The sequence below is a fragment of the Lycium barbarum genome, chromosome 10 (genome assembly GCF_019175385.1).
Source record: "Lycium barbarum isolate Lr01 chromosome 10, ASM1917538v2, whole genome shotgun sequence".
NCBI lineage: Eukaryota > Viridiplantae > Streptophyta > Magnoliopsida > Solanales > Solanaceae > Lycium > Lycium barbarum.
The window spans coordinates 1721514-1736302 of NC_083346.1; the positions used below are offsets into that span (position 1 = coordinate 1721514).

Below are 14789 nucleotides of genomic sequence, written 5' to 3' on the forward strand. Positions count from 1 at the left end.
GACAATTTAAAAAGACCGATTTTTGAAAGAATTTTAAAAAAATATATCTGAAAATCATTCGAGTAATCTCTGTTTTCTCTTTGTTTTTTCTAACATTTTCAACTCGACTCAATAACATTGTTTAATTCATTAACCTGGCTGACGATACTACAATAATTGTTTAAATCCAGTAATGATTTAGTGTCCTATTAGATTAATGTAATCGTTGTTAATGTTTTTTGGTATGATTTCAATTAGTTAGACGTCAAAAAAATTACTTTACTACTATTAAGAAGAGTGAGTTGGGCTCAATTTCTCGTCGTCCATCCCAATTTAATAAAAAAAAATGTGGGTCTCATATATATTAAACAACAATTAATATTAAAAAAAATGTAAGCCCCATAATTCTAATATATATATATATATATATATATATATATATATATATATATATATATATCCGTTCCAATTTAATTAAAAAAAATTGTGAGCCCCATATATATTAAACAACAACTAATATTAAAAAAATAGTGCAAATTAATAATGTCAAAAAAAAAATGCCCCCATATTAAAAAATCAAATAATATTCATGTAATTTCCAAAGTATCTCATTAAGTCAATAATGATGGATTCATTGCCACGTGCGTATTCGTAGCAAATACTAATATACTAAAGTTTTAAATACGGAGCACAAACTACAATGTTATATTAATCGTGTTTTGAACATACTATCCCATATTGACAAAATCAAGCAATATATAAAAAAATAAAAATAAAAAGTGAATTCCAGATTAAAAAAAAAATTGAGGGCCCCATATATATTAAACAACAACTAATATTAAAAAAATAGTGCAAATTAATAATGTCCAAAAAAAAAGTGCCCCCCATATTAAAAAATCAAACAATATTCATGTAATTTCCAAAGTATCTCATTAAGTCAATAATGATGGATTCATTGCCACGTGCGTATTCGTAGCAAACACTAATATAATAAAGCTTTAAATACGGAGCACCAACCACAATGTTATATTAATCGTGTTTTGAACATAGTATCCCATATTGACAAAATCAAGCAATATATAAAAAAAAAAAAAAAAAAAAAAAAAGTGAATCCCATATTAAAAAAAAAATTGCGAGCCCCATAATTCTAATATATATATATATATATATATATATATATATATATATGCATAAAAATAGTGCAAATTAATGATGTCCAAAAAAAAGTGCACCCCATATTAAATATTTATATATATATGCGCATAAAAATAGTGCAAATTAATAATGTCCAAAAAAAAAAGTGCACCCCGTATTAAAAAATCAAACAATATTCATGTAATTTTCAAAGTATCATTAAGTCAATAATGATGGATTCATTGCCACGTGCATATTCGTAGCAAACACTAATATAATAAAGTTTTAAATACGGAGCACAAACTACAATATTATATTAATCGTGTTTTGAACATAGTATCCCATATTGACAAAATCAAGCAATATATATATATATAAAAAAAGTGAATCCCATATTAAAAAATTAAACAATGTCAAAAAAAAAATGTGCAGACTTTATATTCGTAGTAAACACTAATATAATAAAGTTTTAGATACGGAGCACAAATTACAATGTTATATCAATCGTGTTTTGAACATAATATATATATATATATATATATATATATATATATATATATATATATATATATATTATGCATAAAAATAGTGCAAACTAATAATGTCCAAAAGGGTGGGCCTCATACTAAACAACACCAAGCAATATAAAAAAAAAAAAAAACTATATAAAGCATGGGTTTAGACCCATGCTTCGTCGTCCGTTGTCCCTTAAAAAAAGGTGGGTCCCATACTAAATAACACCGAGCAATAAAAAAAAAAAGAATAAAAAGTGGAATTCACCATCTCCAAACTCATGGGGTGAAAAAAAAGGTGAACCCCATATTAAAAAAAATATAATGTTAAAAAAAAAAGTGTTGGCTTTGTATTCGTAGCAAACACTAATATAATAAAGTTTTAGATACGGAGCACAAACTACAATGTTATATTAATCATGTTTTGAACATAGTATACGTATATATATTATATGCATAAAAATAGTACAAACTAATAATGTCAAAAAAAAAAAAAAGTGCACCCCATAAAGGTTGAACCTCATACTAAACAACATCAAGCAATATATATATAAAAAAAAAAAAAAAAAATGGAACCCACCATCTCCAAACTCACTGTAAAAAAAAAAAAAAAAGTGGACCCCATATTAACAAAATCAAGCAATATCAAAAAAAAAAAAAAACGAACCCCATATTAAAAAAAAAATAATAATGTCAAAAAAAAAGTGCAGACTTTGTATTCGTAGTAAACACTAATATACTAAAGTTTTAGATACGGAGTACAAACTATGATGTTATATTAATCGTGTTTTGAACATAGTATATATATATATATATGCATAAAAATAATGCAAATTAATAATGTCCAAAAAAAAGTGCACTCCATATTAAAAAATCAAACAATATTCATGTAATTTTCAAAGTATCTCATTAAGTCAATAATGATGGATTCATTGCCACGTGCGTATCAATCTATTAGTGGGAGCAAATGAAATTGTTTTTCTTCAAAAAGTTAAGTAGTCAAACCATACAGTTTTTTTTTTATATTAGCCTGAGATCTAATCTAGTTATTAAACTGTTGTACTTGCTATTCCACCATGTCATTTATTTGTTATGTTCACTAAAATAAATATACTTAAAATATTTATATTTTAAAATAAGATAGAATTTAATTACTTTTTTTATTATTCTTACTCTAATAAACGTGAAAAGAGATTAATGTCGTAAAAAAAATATCAAATGGAGATCAAATAATGAATAAGGTAAATTAGTCAAATTATAATTCTAATCGACGTTTTCTTAAAAAACCATGCAAAAAATAACATGACAAGTAAAATGAGCTAAACCGAGAATATTTACCAAAAGTTAAAAAAAATATTATTTCTTCGTTTAAATAAAAAATCAATTTCTACTTTGTTTCGTTTTAAACATGTAAAATTAATTTAATAATTTGAATTAGAATTATCCAAATCAAAATTTGATAAAAAATAATAAGTATTTTACACCTTTAAATTAATCGAATTAAAATTAAAAGTATCAACTGATGCTTAAATATTGCTATTGTTTTATCTCAAAGAGAGGAAAATAGTTTCCTTTTAAACAAGTCATCTCTTTTAAAAAATATTAATAAATTTGCCGATTTTGTATTCGTAGCAAACATTAATATAATAAAATTTTAGATACGGAGCACAAACTAAAATGTTATATTAATCGTGTTTTAAACATAATATATACTATATAATCACTATTCAAAGATAACTACATACACATAGATGCATTATAATCTAAAGTGTTGGGCCCGTGCGCAGCACGGGCATAGGCCGTCTAGTAGTAACACAGAGGTTCAGTTCAGTATGTCAAAATTTACTCAAACTTTGCTATAAGCCCATGACGGTTTGGATCATCAAAAAGGATATATTAGTCCAATATATTAGAAGTTTGGAAATGAATTTAAACTAGTTTCTCGTTTAAAAGAATTTCAATAAAGGAGAAAAAAATTCAAGGCTTTTTTTTTTGGTAGACAAAAGATTATAAAGGAAAAATTTGAGAAAACAAAACATGAACTTATGACGTATATCAAATTAAAGATAAAACAAATTCCTTTTCTTTTTATTTAACATTGTTCATTATCAGAAAATACATATATTGCATGCATGTATAGAAAATCGCAACTTAACCAATAGGACATTTTTTTTTAAAGAATAAAACAGTTGTGTTTTTAGTCCCTGACTTATTGTTTATTCAGTTCTTGTTCATGTGTTATTCGTCTTACTTATTCAACGTTCAATTAAATCAGATCAACGTACCTGGTGTTTATATCAAATTAATGAATGCGGGATATTTCATATTTACAATTACCATTTAATCATAGTTAAAGTGATATGCATTTTCATTTTAATTTTTAACTTCAAAAGTTATGTCGCTTAGTTTGATATAAACACGGAACTATAAGTTAATATAATCAAATCGATTTTAGATTCTCATTTCCATGATCTCAATTTCAAAATGTATACATATAATAAGGATCTTACTCACTCAGAATTTACTGATCTGAATCCTGAATTCACCTGCCAAACAGCAGACCTTTTTCTATGTGCTATCACAAATCAATCAAAGGTCAAAACTATTAATGTAACAACAGTAACACCACTCCGATTTAAAACTCTCATTTCCACATTTCTGCTATGCTTCAAATGCAAATAGTAGCATTAGCTTTGAATTGTTGCTGACACATTAATTTCATATTTCCAGGACAAAGTTTCTTCCAGGGTAAACAAAAGAGGGAACTATCTAAGCGAGCCTGCAGATCGCACATTCTAGCAAGAAACAAAACAAACAGATGTACAGATATAGGGATTAATGGAGCAGTATAGCAACGGGCGACTGAACTCAGTAAGAATGTACACCCTGTATATATGCATGAAAAACTTACAACATAATGATCGTCAGCTTAATGCAGCACTTGCAACAGATGCACAGGGTGCCTTGAAATTTTTAAATACACTATGTTCCCATGAATGTCTTGCTTCACTATTTTGACGAAGATTAGCAATAGACAATTGACAAAAAAGCCAAAATGGAGAAATCCAAGCACAAAATTTCACTTCATTTTATAAAATTGATACAGACAAATAGTACACTTGACAATCCGGGACCGAAAAAGTACCAGGAAAGGCATCTTTACGACACCATTATCAACAGTGAATACAATAAGTAGGAAGAAAACCTACAAAATTTGGGCATCAAGGATATAAATAAATAAATATTTATATATATATATATATATATAGTAGTTTCTCTACGTATCAATAGCACAGATTTTTGTACATTTTCGAACACACAGACCTTGCTGTTGACTGAGATTTACGAGATACCAATTGTCTTATTGAGTATCCAGAGTGTAAGAGACAGCTGAATTGCAACAATCGTATGAAGCCATGTCCGATCTAACATGAAGCCATACACCGTGATTCCAGCTTTGTTGTGCTCGAAGTATGACACTGAAACAAATTTTTCCACGACCGATATCAATAAGGTGCCACTTCAATACCAAAGATGTAAAAGAATTCAAAGAAATAAACAAAAAAGTGCTAGAGATTAGAGTTACCTAGTGCTTGTCTCTTTTGGTAAGATATCGTACTGGCATGAATCGGAAACATATTTGTGTTGTCCAACTCATCATCTCCGTCTCCTTCCTCATCGCTGCTGGAATTGATAGGGTATACCGCCTGAGGTGTCGCAATCTGAGCCGTGGGAGTCTCATCGTTCATGTCATCGAAGGTGCTGATTGTCGCACAAGCATGCCATTTGGCAGCAAGAGATGTTACGGCTTGTGCTTTGTGTGTGATCTTTGCTGCACTACGTAAGCACATGAAAAGTCCAGTTACCAGAGTAACTGAGCTCAACTGCACCGTAACAAATATACAATGTCAAAACAGAACGGTAAAAAAGTTTGCAGCTACATGATCAATAAAATAAGGCTTAATACATCGACTACCCCTTAAACTTGCCAGTACTTTTCATTTAGACACTCAAACTGCGGTTTGTTCCGATTAAGGAACACATGATAAAGTACCCCTTAAACTTGCCAGTACTTTTCATTTAGACACTCAAACTTCGGTTTGTTCCGATTAAGCACCTGAACACATGATAAAGTGTTCTTATTAGACACTTCCGGTTCAAATTTTGGAAAAAACTTTACCTCCTTTAGTTATACGCATTAGCCTTAATAAGCCGTAAATCTCAAGCCGTAGTTCAAGTGTCTATATGAAATTTACTGGCAGTTTAAGGGGGTTTCTATGTATTAAGCCATAAAAGAAATAAATTCATACAAAGAAGTGGGAATGAAGGATTACCGCAAGTTCACCCGCTGTAAAGATGTTCAAAGTGGAGCTAGGCTCAGTTGTAAGAAGCAGGGCAAGAAACTGACTTATGGTAACTAGTATGAGAGTTGACAAAATGAAAACTCTGAATCGATGGCTAATGATGCGAAGAGTTCTTCTGATTCTGAGATGTTCCATCATGATCGATGAGACATCAGATTCTTTCTCGAAAACTTGAGCAAACTCTTCCAGTCTAAGGATCTGCAGGGAGCATATTAACCGGAATAGGACACATACAAGGAAGGAAATTGATATCCGGTAGAGCCAGGAGCTTATTAACAATATGCATACGAAGATATTGCTCAAAGCAGCATTGTACAAGTAAGGAATTTGAGTTCCCCCTGAGGCAAACCACCATATCTTGTAAATACTCTCAGCAATAAAAGAAGGGAGAACAAAAGCTGATAGGATCTTCATCGACCTCTGCACAAAAGAAGGAGAAACTATTATGCAGATGAACACCATATTTACCCATTCTTCAATGATAAATCACTAATTTCCCCCAATAAAAGCAAGGGCATCACTAATTTCCTCCAATAAAAGCAAGGGCAACTTCAATCAACAACTATGTTGCTCTAACTCTTCAAAAATGCCGACATGTATGTGCTGGATCCTCCAAAAGTAGTGCATTTTTAGAGGATCCGACAAAGGTACAAAAACATTTTCGGAGAGTCCGAGCAACACACATCAGCAAACCAGATGTGTATCAAGGCCAACTTATACAAATTCATGATTTGGGTTAAAAGGGGCTAAGTAAATATTTGTTTCTTTCCGGATAACAGAAACGCCTCGCATTTGAAGGGTTTTCCAAGGTCGGTAGCATCTACAGTATTTTCCAACTCCAAACATACCGACATTTCTTAATCCTCTAAAAACTGATGATTCCACAATGATTTTCAAAGAGGATGAAACTTTTATTATGAATGCTCTATTTAACAGGAAAACACTAGCTTAAATCATTAGAAAATGCTATATACGCATTCATCAGTTTTTTCTATCTGAGAGTATTATTGAACTGTATGAGCAAATTATCTAGCAGGCTTAAACTAAAGGGAACACCTTTATTTACTAAATCATATATTCAGCACGCCCCCTTGCATGCGGACATGATCCTTTTGATAGCCCAAATATGTGTAAATTCTTTTTGATTAAACGTTAAGATTTCAACCTGGCCTTCGCACCCATCTCATTTAAAAGCCAAGGCTATTAGAGAGGGCACACGTTTATTTACTTACTTATATCTTCAACAAGTACCTAGGGACCAATATACAAATGATTAACTTGTGAAAACTGGAAATAGTTGATTTCTCAAATGGTCACTCAACTAATAGTTGTTATCTCAAAAAATCACCTTTCTTCTTGATTCCAATTTCCTTTAACAAACAAAGTGACTTTCCGAGATAGTTATAACTATTAGTTGTGTGACCATCTGAGAAATCAGCTTGAAATCATCACTAAAGAGGAACATCAAAGACACTTTGAATCAATCCCAAAATCCACATTTCAAATAATTCCTAAATCTAACTTAACAATTAGGTACGAAACTAGAGGGTCGGAAGGGGTTCATCCAAACCCCCTTCTCCAGAAAATCACACTGTTAATAACAATAACACAATCTACCAAAAAAAAAAAAAAAAAGAGTAACAAGTAAGGGGAAAATTAACTTACATGAAGCTGTTGAGTGTATCGTCGTTGAACCTTTTCACTATTTTCATACAATTTATCAAGAAACAAGAACTTTCTAATCCCATATTTTCTAGCAAAGGTAGAAAGACTGAGAAATGATAAGGTTGCAAAAAGTGATAAAGACACTTGAACAAGAGCATCAAAAGGCCTTTGATGCATAGAATCACAAGTGAAACAGGCGAACACAAAGTGTGATACTAATGGTATAGCAATTGTTAGAAGGAAAAAAAATGACCAAGAAAGACCAGCTCTCCATATATTTGATTGATCAAGAAAAACCCATGCTAGAGCTGATTTAATCTTCTTGATTTCAGCAGAATTTTCATTTGTTGAATATGAACAAAGTGGTTCTTTGTTAGCTTGCAACATCCCTGCTTCAGCTTCTTCCATATCTCTTTGAGCTATAATTTCTTCAGCTACAACTTATACAAATACTTGTTGAACACAACATGAAAAACCAACACAAAAAAAAAAAAAAAAAAAAAAAAAAAAAAGAACCAATGAATCAAATGAATATAGAAAGATTCAAGATTTCAATTGCTGACTTGATAAAATTGTTTTAATTACCCCCAATTGGGAATTTAGAACCATAATGAAGGCTTTAAGATGTGACTAAAACCATAAACAACATATACAATTAAATAATGGAAAGGTCGACATAAATGGCAAAATAAGCTTGGGAGTTGTTACTGTTTGATGTTGACAAAAAGAAAAATCAATTCTTTAAGAAAGGAAGATAAAGAAAAAGAAAAGTTTGGTTTTACTTTGTAAATCATGATTTATTTCCTTTTTTTTCTCCACAACCATGATTCATTTAGCAATCTTTCGATCATGACAAGTAGATATCTATCATTGTTTCAATGTTTCTTTTTCTCCCACCAGGACAAGTGTACGGTATTTTAGGGTCCGACTAATCTAGATTCATCGTAAAATTTTGAGAGACAATTTCAAAGTTAAAATATAATAATATTAATAATTGAAATCACAATTTAGTGAATTTCTTAATAAAAACATAGAGTTTGGTCAAAAGTTACTGAATTCACGTGATTCTGGGTAAACTAGACAGGGGTTTAGAATTTAAATTTTATGAGTTTCTTTAGCAATTTTAAAGTATAATTGATTTCACAATCAAATATTTCATGGATATTTAGTAAATAAAAATATAAAATTTGGACAAAAATTACTAAATTAAGCATTAAGGCTAGATCCACCTCTCGATAAATGCTTCCTATAAAAAATGATATTTCTGAATTCAAATTCGAAATCTATAGTTAATGGTTAACGACGAAAGGATACTTAATACTAATATACCCTGTCCTGTGTTCCACTTATTGGTATATGAGATTGTGTGGAAATGGACAATGCCAAGTGGAAAATTATTATATTATGAGGAAAGAGAAAAGGTAAGAAATCACAGGTAGCATGATGATGAAGTGAAAGGTGAGATTTGGAGTAAATGGCGCGTGAAGCTTTTTTGGAACATGAAAAGAAATGGGGCACTATGTTTTCGTGAAAGTGATGGCAAAGGCATTTACTATTAGGTGGTTGGTCTCTTGTATTTCTGCGATGAGTCAGGCCTGTTCATGTGCAACACTGACCTTAAACATTTTTATTGAGTTAAATGATCAGAAATATATCTGAATTACTTACCTCCGGATTAGAAAAGTACTACCTCCGTTCACTTTTATTTATCACATTTTAATTTTTTATATTGTTTAAAAAATAATGATTTGAGATGAGTAATAAATGCTAAGAGTAAAACAGAAATTTTTTTTGTCTTACCTTGATATGTGAAAATTGATAAGTAAAAATAAAAATCTATAAAGGGAATAGTAGACAAGTAAAAGTTAACGGAGGAAGTATACATTTAATTTATTTTTTTTAATCAAAAAAAGTATTCACTTATCAAAATTAAGAAAGGATTAACTGTATCTTTTTAGATTTGCCTGTATTAAGTGTTACGTGATCAAATCTCAATACCTATTTAATTAAGGCAGTTTATTCAAATTATCTATTTTTATTTAGAAGTTAGTATTTTCTTAAGGGGTGTGCAAATGGCTAAGTGGACTTTTTTTTTTTGAACCGGAGGGAGTATCATTTTTTCGTGAGTTTCACACTTCAACTAAACTATCAGTTGTTTCATTTTCCTACTTAAACTATCACCGTCTTTGTATTGAAACACACTCCGAACCTGATTAGGTGACTGTCAGTTGTCTCATTTTCCTACCTGAACGATCATCATCACTCGATTAGGTGTGTTTTAATACATAGATGGTGATAATTCAGGTAGGAAAAGGTAACAACCGATAGTTTAGGTGTGAAACTCGTGAAAATAGTGATAGTTTGAGTGTGTTTTTTGACCATTATGCCCTTTTTATTTTATTTTTGGTGGCATGAATAAAGGTCAATTCCAAATTTATATATATTATGAGTTTGAGTTCAAAACTTATTGAGTTTGAAATTTATTATTTATACTCCTCCCCGTCCATATTTGACTTACACACTCCTAAAAAAGCAATAGATAAAATGATAATTTTATTATCTCACCCTTAATTACTATAAGTCATTTAAATATTGGGAAATGAATGGTACTGAATAATTAAGGGCCAAATAAATTTAAAAAATGATAAATTATCTTTTAATTCTTCAAACTGGACATATAATTTTATTATGGTTGACAAGTAAAAGTGGACGGGGTGAATATTAATTTTGGTGGATTTTGGCACATGTATAGGGAATTGAGCTAAAATTAATGAATTCAAAGAACCCATAAGCAAAAATAGAGCTAGCATGGAAAGTATGAAGTCATCGAACCGGTAACTTTGAACCGGATATGTATATTTATTGAGAAATTCATTGAATATGTATGTATAAGATATTTAAAACTCATAAATGTTAAATCTTGAACACGCCTCTTCCCATAAGCTAAGCTACACACTACATCGCCACTGGCATGAACCATAAATTAAGAGGTTGAGTTCTCGAGTCCTCATAAATCAACATTGTCTTAATGAGTCCTACGTGACACAAACTTGAATTAATTAAATTTGTGGATGTCATGACTCGTGAATGGCTTTATCTAAGTTCGATGATCCAACTAGTTTAAATTACATCTGGTAAATCCATTAAAGGAGGTAAAATACTCTACACTAAAAAAAAAAAGTTGAGTCCCAAAACTCGAGTAAGTTTTAATTAAAGGTCAAGAATCCAAATCATCCATCAGAGCTTCTGATGGTAAAATTATTTCCTCTTAAATTAGCTTAGATTAGAGAAGAGGGACCATTGGGCATAGTCAAAAGTAGATTATACTCCCTCCATCCCATATTAATTGTCCACATTACTATAAATATCCGTTCCAAAATATTTATCCATTTATAAACTTAAGATAAAATTGAATAAGTTTTTCCTGCTCTGCCCTTAACATTAATTGTTTTTTAAAGTAACTAATATTGATTAGAGTGCAATTAATTTGACAGAGATGAGGATAGTAGTAAAAATACATTTTTATTTATGAGCTCTTAAAGGACGTGTAAAGGAAAAAGTGGACAACTAATATGAGATGGAGGGAGTAGAATTTTAAATTAGTCAGTACTTGTGAAGTATCAGTCAATAAGTTCACTACTTTTACAACAAATAGGTACCAAAGTAATATAATTATATAAAAACATATAGTATATAATATATAATACAATGTATGTAGATCAGATTGCTGCTGAGAAGAGAGACTCGTACACGGTTGCACACTTGCATTCTTAAATAAATTAATAAGCTATCAAGTTTTGAGTTTTTTTATTATGGAACAAAAATAGAAAGAAAAGGACAAATAATCCGTAAACTGTTTTAACTTTTTCATTTTCATTTGATGTAAAGAGTATACTTGTCTATTAAAAACAAATAAAAATACCCACAGTTTTTGGTTTTGGGATCCTGCTAATTCAAATGCACTGTAAATTTTCATTCTGAGCAGTAAAGTATTTTTTATCAAAGACGATTTAAATTTTTGGAGTTTGCACTTTGATATCTCTTAAGGATATATATAAGTACTTACCGCTCTACGGCAATCTTTGCAATGAAAAGTTTTTTGTTTTTTTTTTTAGTAATAAAGATACTTATATTAGTAATAAGCCTTCAAAAAATTACGAGCTACACTAATTATTGCCACTAGGGGCAATTTGTGCATCAGAAGTACCAGGTCCAGTTGATTAAAAAACAGTAGCATTACAACCAGTTGACGAAAAGGTTGCAAACTTGCAACATTACAATCAATTGAAAAGTAGAGTAAAATATCATGATATTGACAATGTGAATGGAGACAAAATAGAATAACATCATCTCGTCTCTTCCTTATTTAATTGCATTAATTATTATCTTGGTGTAGCAATAATTGACAGAGATAAGGATAAAATAGTAAAAATACACTTTTATTTATGAGTTCTTAAAAGATGCGTAAAGGAAAAAGGGGACAATTAATATGGGACGGAGGGAATAGAATTTTAAATTAAATTAGTGAGCACTTGTAAAGTATCAATCAGTAAGTTCACTACTTTGACCACAATTAGGTACCAAAGTAATATAATGATATAAAAACATGTAATATAATTATATATAAACATAGTATATAATAAAATGTATATAGATCTGATTGCTGCTGAGAAGATAGACTCGTACATCGTTGAACACTTGCACTTGAGTTTCGATTCTTAAATAAATTAATAAGCTATCAAGTTTGAGTTTTTTATTATGGAACAAAAAAAGAGAGAAAAGGACAAGTAATCCGTAAACTGTTTTAACTTTATACTTGTCTATTAAAAACAAATAAAAATACTAACAACTTTTGGTTTTGGGATCCGGCTAATTCAAATGCACCGTACATTTTCATTCTTGGCAATAAAGTATTTTCTATCAAAGACGATTTAAATTTTTGGAGTTTGCACTTTGAAATATCGTAAGGATATATAAGTAGTTACCGCTCTACGGCAATTTTTGCAATGATTTTTTTTTTTTTTTTAGTAATAAAGATACTTATATTAGTAATAAACATTCAAAAAATTACTAGCTACATTAATTATTGCCACTAGGGGCAATTTGTGCATCAGAAGTACCAGTTGATTCAAAAGCAATAGCGCTACAGCCAGTTGATGAAAAGGTTATAAACTTGCAACGTGCAACTTGCAACATTACGATCAATTGAAAAGTAGAGTAAAATATCATGATTTTGACAATGTGAATAGAGAATAATGCTATCATCTCGTCTCTTCCTTATTTAATTGCATTATTATCTTGGTGTAGCCAGTGGCGGATCTAAGATTTTCATTCAGGGTGTTCGAAAAAAAAAAGCTAAATATATACTGTAATTTTTTGCTGAGGGTGTTCAAAAGTTAATATATACACATAAACACAGAAAATTTACCTTATGTATACACTGTAATTTTTTGCCGAGGGTGTTCAGGTAAACACGAAGATCCGCCCCTGGGTGTAGCAATAATTGATTATGTTTTTCATTTTTAATAATCTCCCAATAGGCTGTACATGCTCATGCATTAATAGATCATAGATTAAGGGGTGATCTCAATGATAAAATGATGCTTCTAATTTACAAATTGTAACCTATAATTACACTATAATAAATATTTGTACCCTCCGTCTCAAAATATTTGTCACCCTTATTAAAAATATTTGTCGTTTTATTTAACCAAGACAAATTAAGTAACTTTTTCTCATTTTACCCTTGTATTAATTAGCAACATTTAAGAGGTTCTCACCATTAATGGAGTAGATGTTTATTGAGGAGAGATTACATGAAATATTTTAAGAGGGTGAAATGGTCAAAATATTGACTATTACCCTTATAAATATTTTCTTAAAGGGTGTGTAAATGAAAAATGCGACAAATAGTTTGAGACGGTAATATTAAGGGCAAAGTAGGAAAAACTTAATTAATTCTATCTTTATTTTGTAAATGAACAAATATTTTGGGACGAATATTTATAGTAATGTGGACAACTAATATGGGAGGGAGTAAGTATGAATATTTGTTTGTTTGTTTGTTTTTTTTTTTTTTTTTTTTTTTGTGTGTGTGGCGTAAAGCTATAGAAGATATCAGGGTAGGCCATATCGAATCACGTAAATCAAGCTAAGTCTAGCGCTTAAAACTTTGAATTGGACTCAACATTATTAGTGTTGTCTTGTCCAGACATAATATAGAGTTTAAGCATAGTTAAATATTTATTTTTACGGACAAATTTAGTCCACTGAATTAATGGAATAGTGACAAGCTCAACCTAAAGGATGATGTTGATGTAGTAACAAGGGATGGCTGATCAATAATCCATTGAACTTATAATTGTCCATTGTCAATATATGCACGTATTGTCTCATGTTATTTATCACAATTTGGCTTTTCACAATATTAAGATAAGTGGACAGTCTTTTTTAACCTTTAGTTTCAACATTATTTTCCTAAAAGGAGTCACTAGAAAATAATAAATCTTGTATTAATAATATACTAAATTTTTATATATATAGTTTCGAGGTGGATATACATGTTGGATAAATAAATATTGTCACGTAACACCACTTTGTAAAAAAACTTTTACTAGATGCATAAATGATAGATGAATTGGGTTAAAAATGAATGATCTCAATCATTGCAGCATATTCTTTAGATGGTAAATTACTTCCTATCTAACTTATTATAAAAAATGATGTATCAATTTATACGTTCAATACTTTTACAACAATTAGTTAATATAATTATAATAACAACATATATAATGTATATATATCTGATCGCTACTGAGAATATAGACCCGTGCATGCGGTTTGCAACTTGCACTTGAGTTTCGATTCTTAAATTAATATATGCCCTTAAGTTTGAGTTTTTAAACTGATCTTATTCTTAGTGTATTTTACTAGGGCCAAAAAAAAAAAAAAAAAAAAGAGAGAGAGAAAATGTCAAGCCCTCTAATTTACATCAACTTTAAACCAACCCCACATCATTATTCCACCATTTTCAGACTTGTTCTACCAAATGTAAGTACCAATAGGTCGGATAAATTAATTAAAAAACACTCTTAATATAATTTGATATTGACCGCTTTGTGTTATACTAACTCAC

General features: G+C 30.0%; 1 protein-coding gene across 1 annotated transcript; it reads right to left on the reverse strand.

Moving 5' to 3' along the window:
* Positions 1–4693: 4693 nt before the first annotated feature.
* On the reverse strand, positions 4694–8393 carry LOC132614007 (uncharacterized). The gene is made up of 4 exons (XM_060328340.1): positions 7655–8393; positions 5960–6409; positions 5212–5509; positions 4694–5104 (listed from the first exon to the last, which is right to left on the reverse strand). The coding sequence occupies exons 1-4, from the start codon at positions 8060–8062 to the stop codon at positions 4968–4970; spliced, it is 1293 nt and encodes a 430-aa protein (XP_060184323.1). The 5' UTR covers positions 8063–8393; the 3' UTR covers positions 4694–4967.
* Between the last annotated feature and the right edge of the window lie 6396 nt (positions 8394–14789).

Coding starts and splice junctions, on each gene's coding strand:
- LOC132614007 (XM_060328340.1), bottom strand. CDS start 8,062: ATGGAAGAAGCTGAAGCAGGGATGTTGCAAGCTAACAAAGAACCACTT. Junction 6,410..7,654: donor GATACACTCAACAGCTTCAT/GTAAGTTAATTT, acceptor TCTTTTGTGCAG/AGGTCGATGAAGATCCTATC. Junction 5,510..5,959: donor TTACAGCGGGTGAACTTGCG/GTAATCCTTCAT, acceptor GTTACGGTGCAG/TTGAGCTCAGTTACTCTGGT.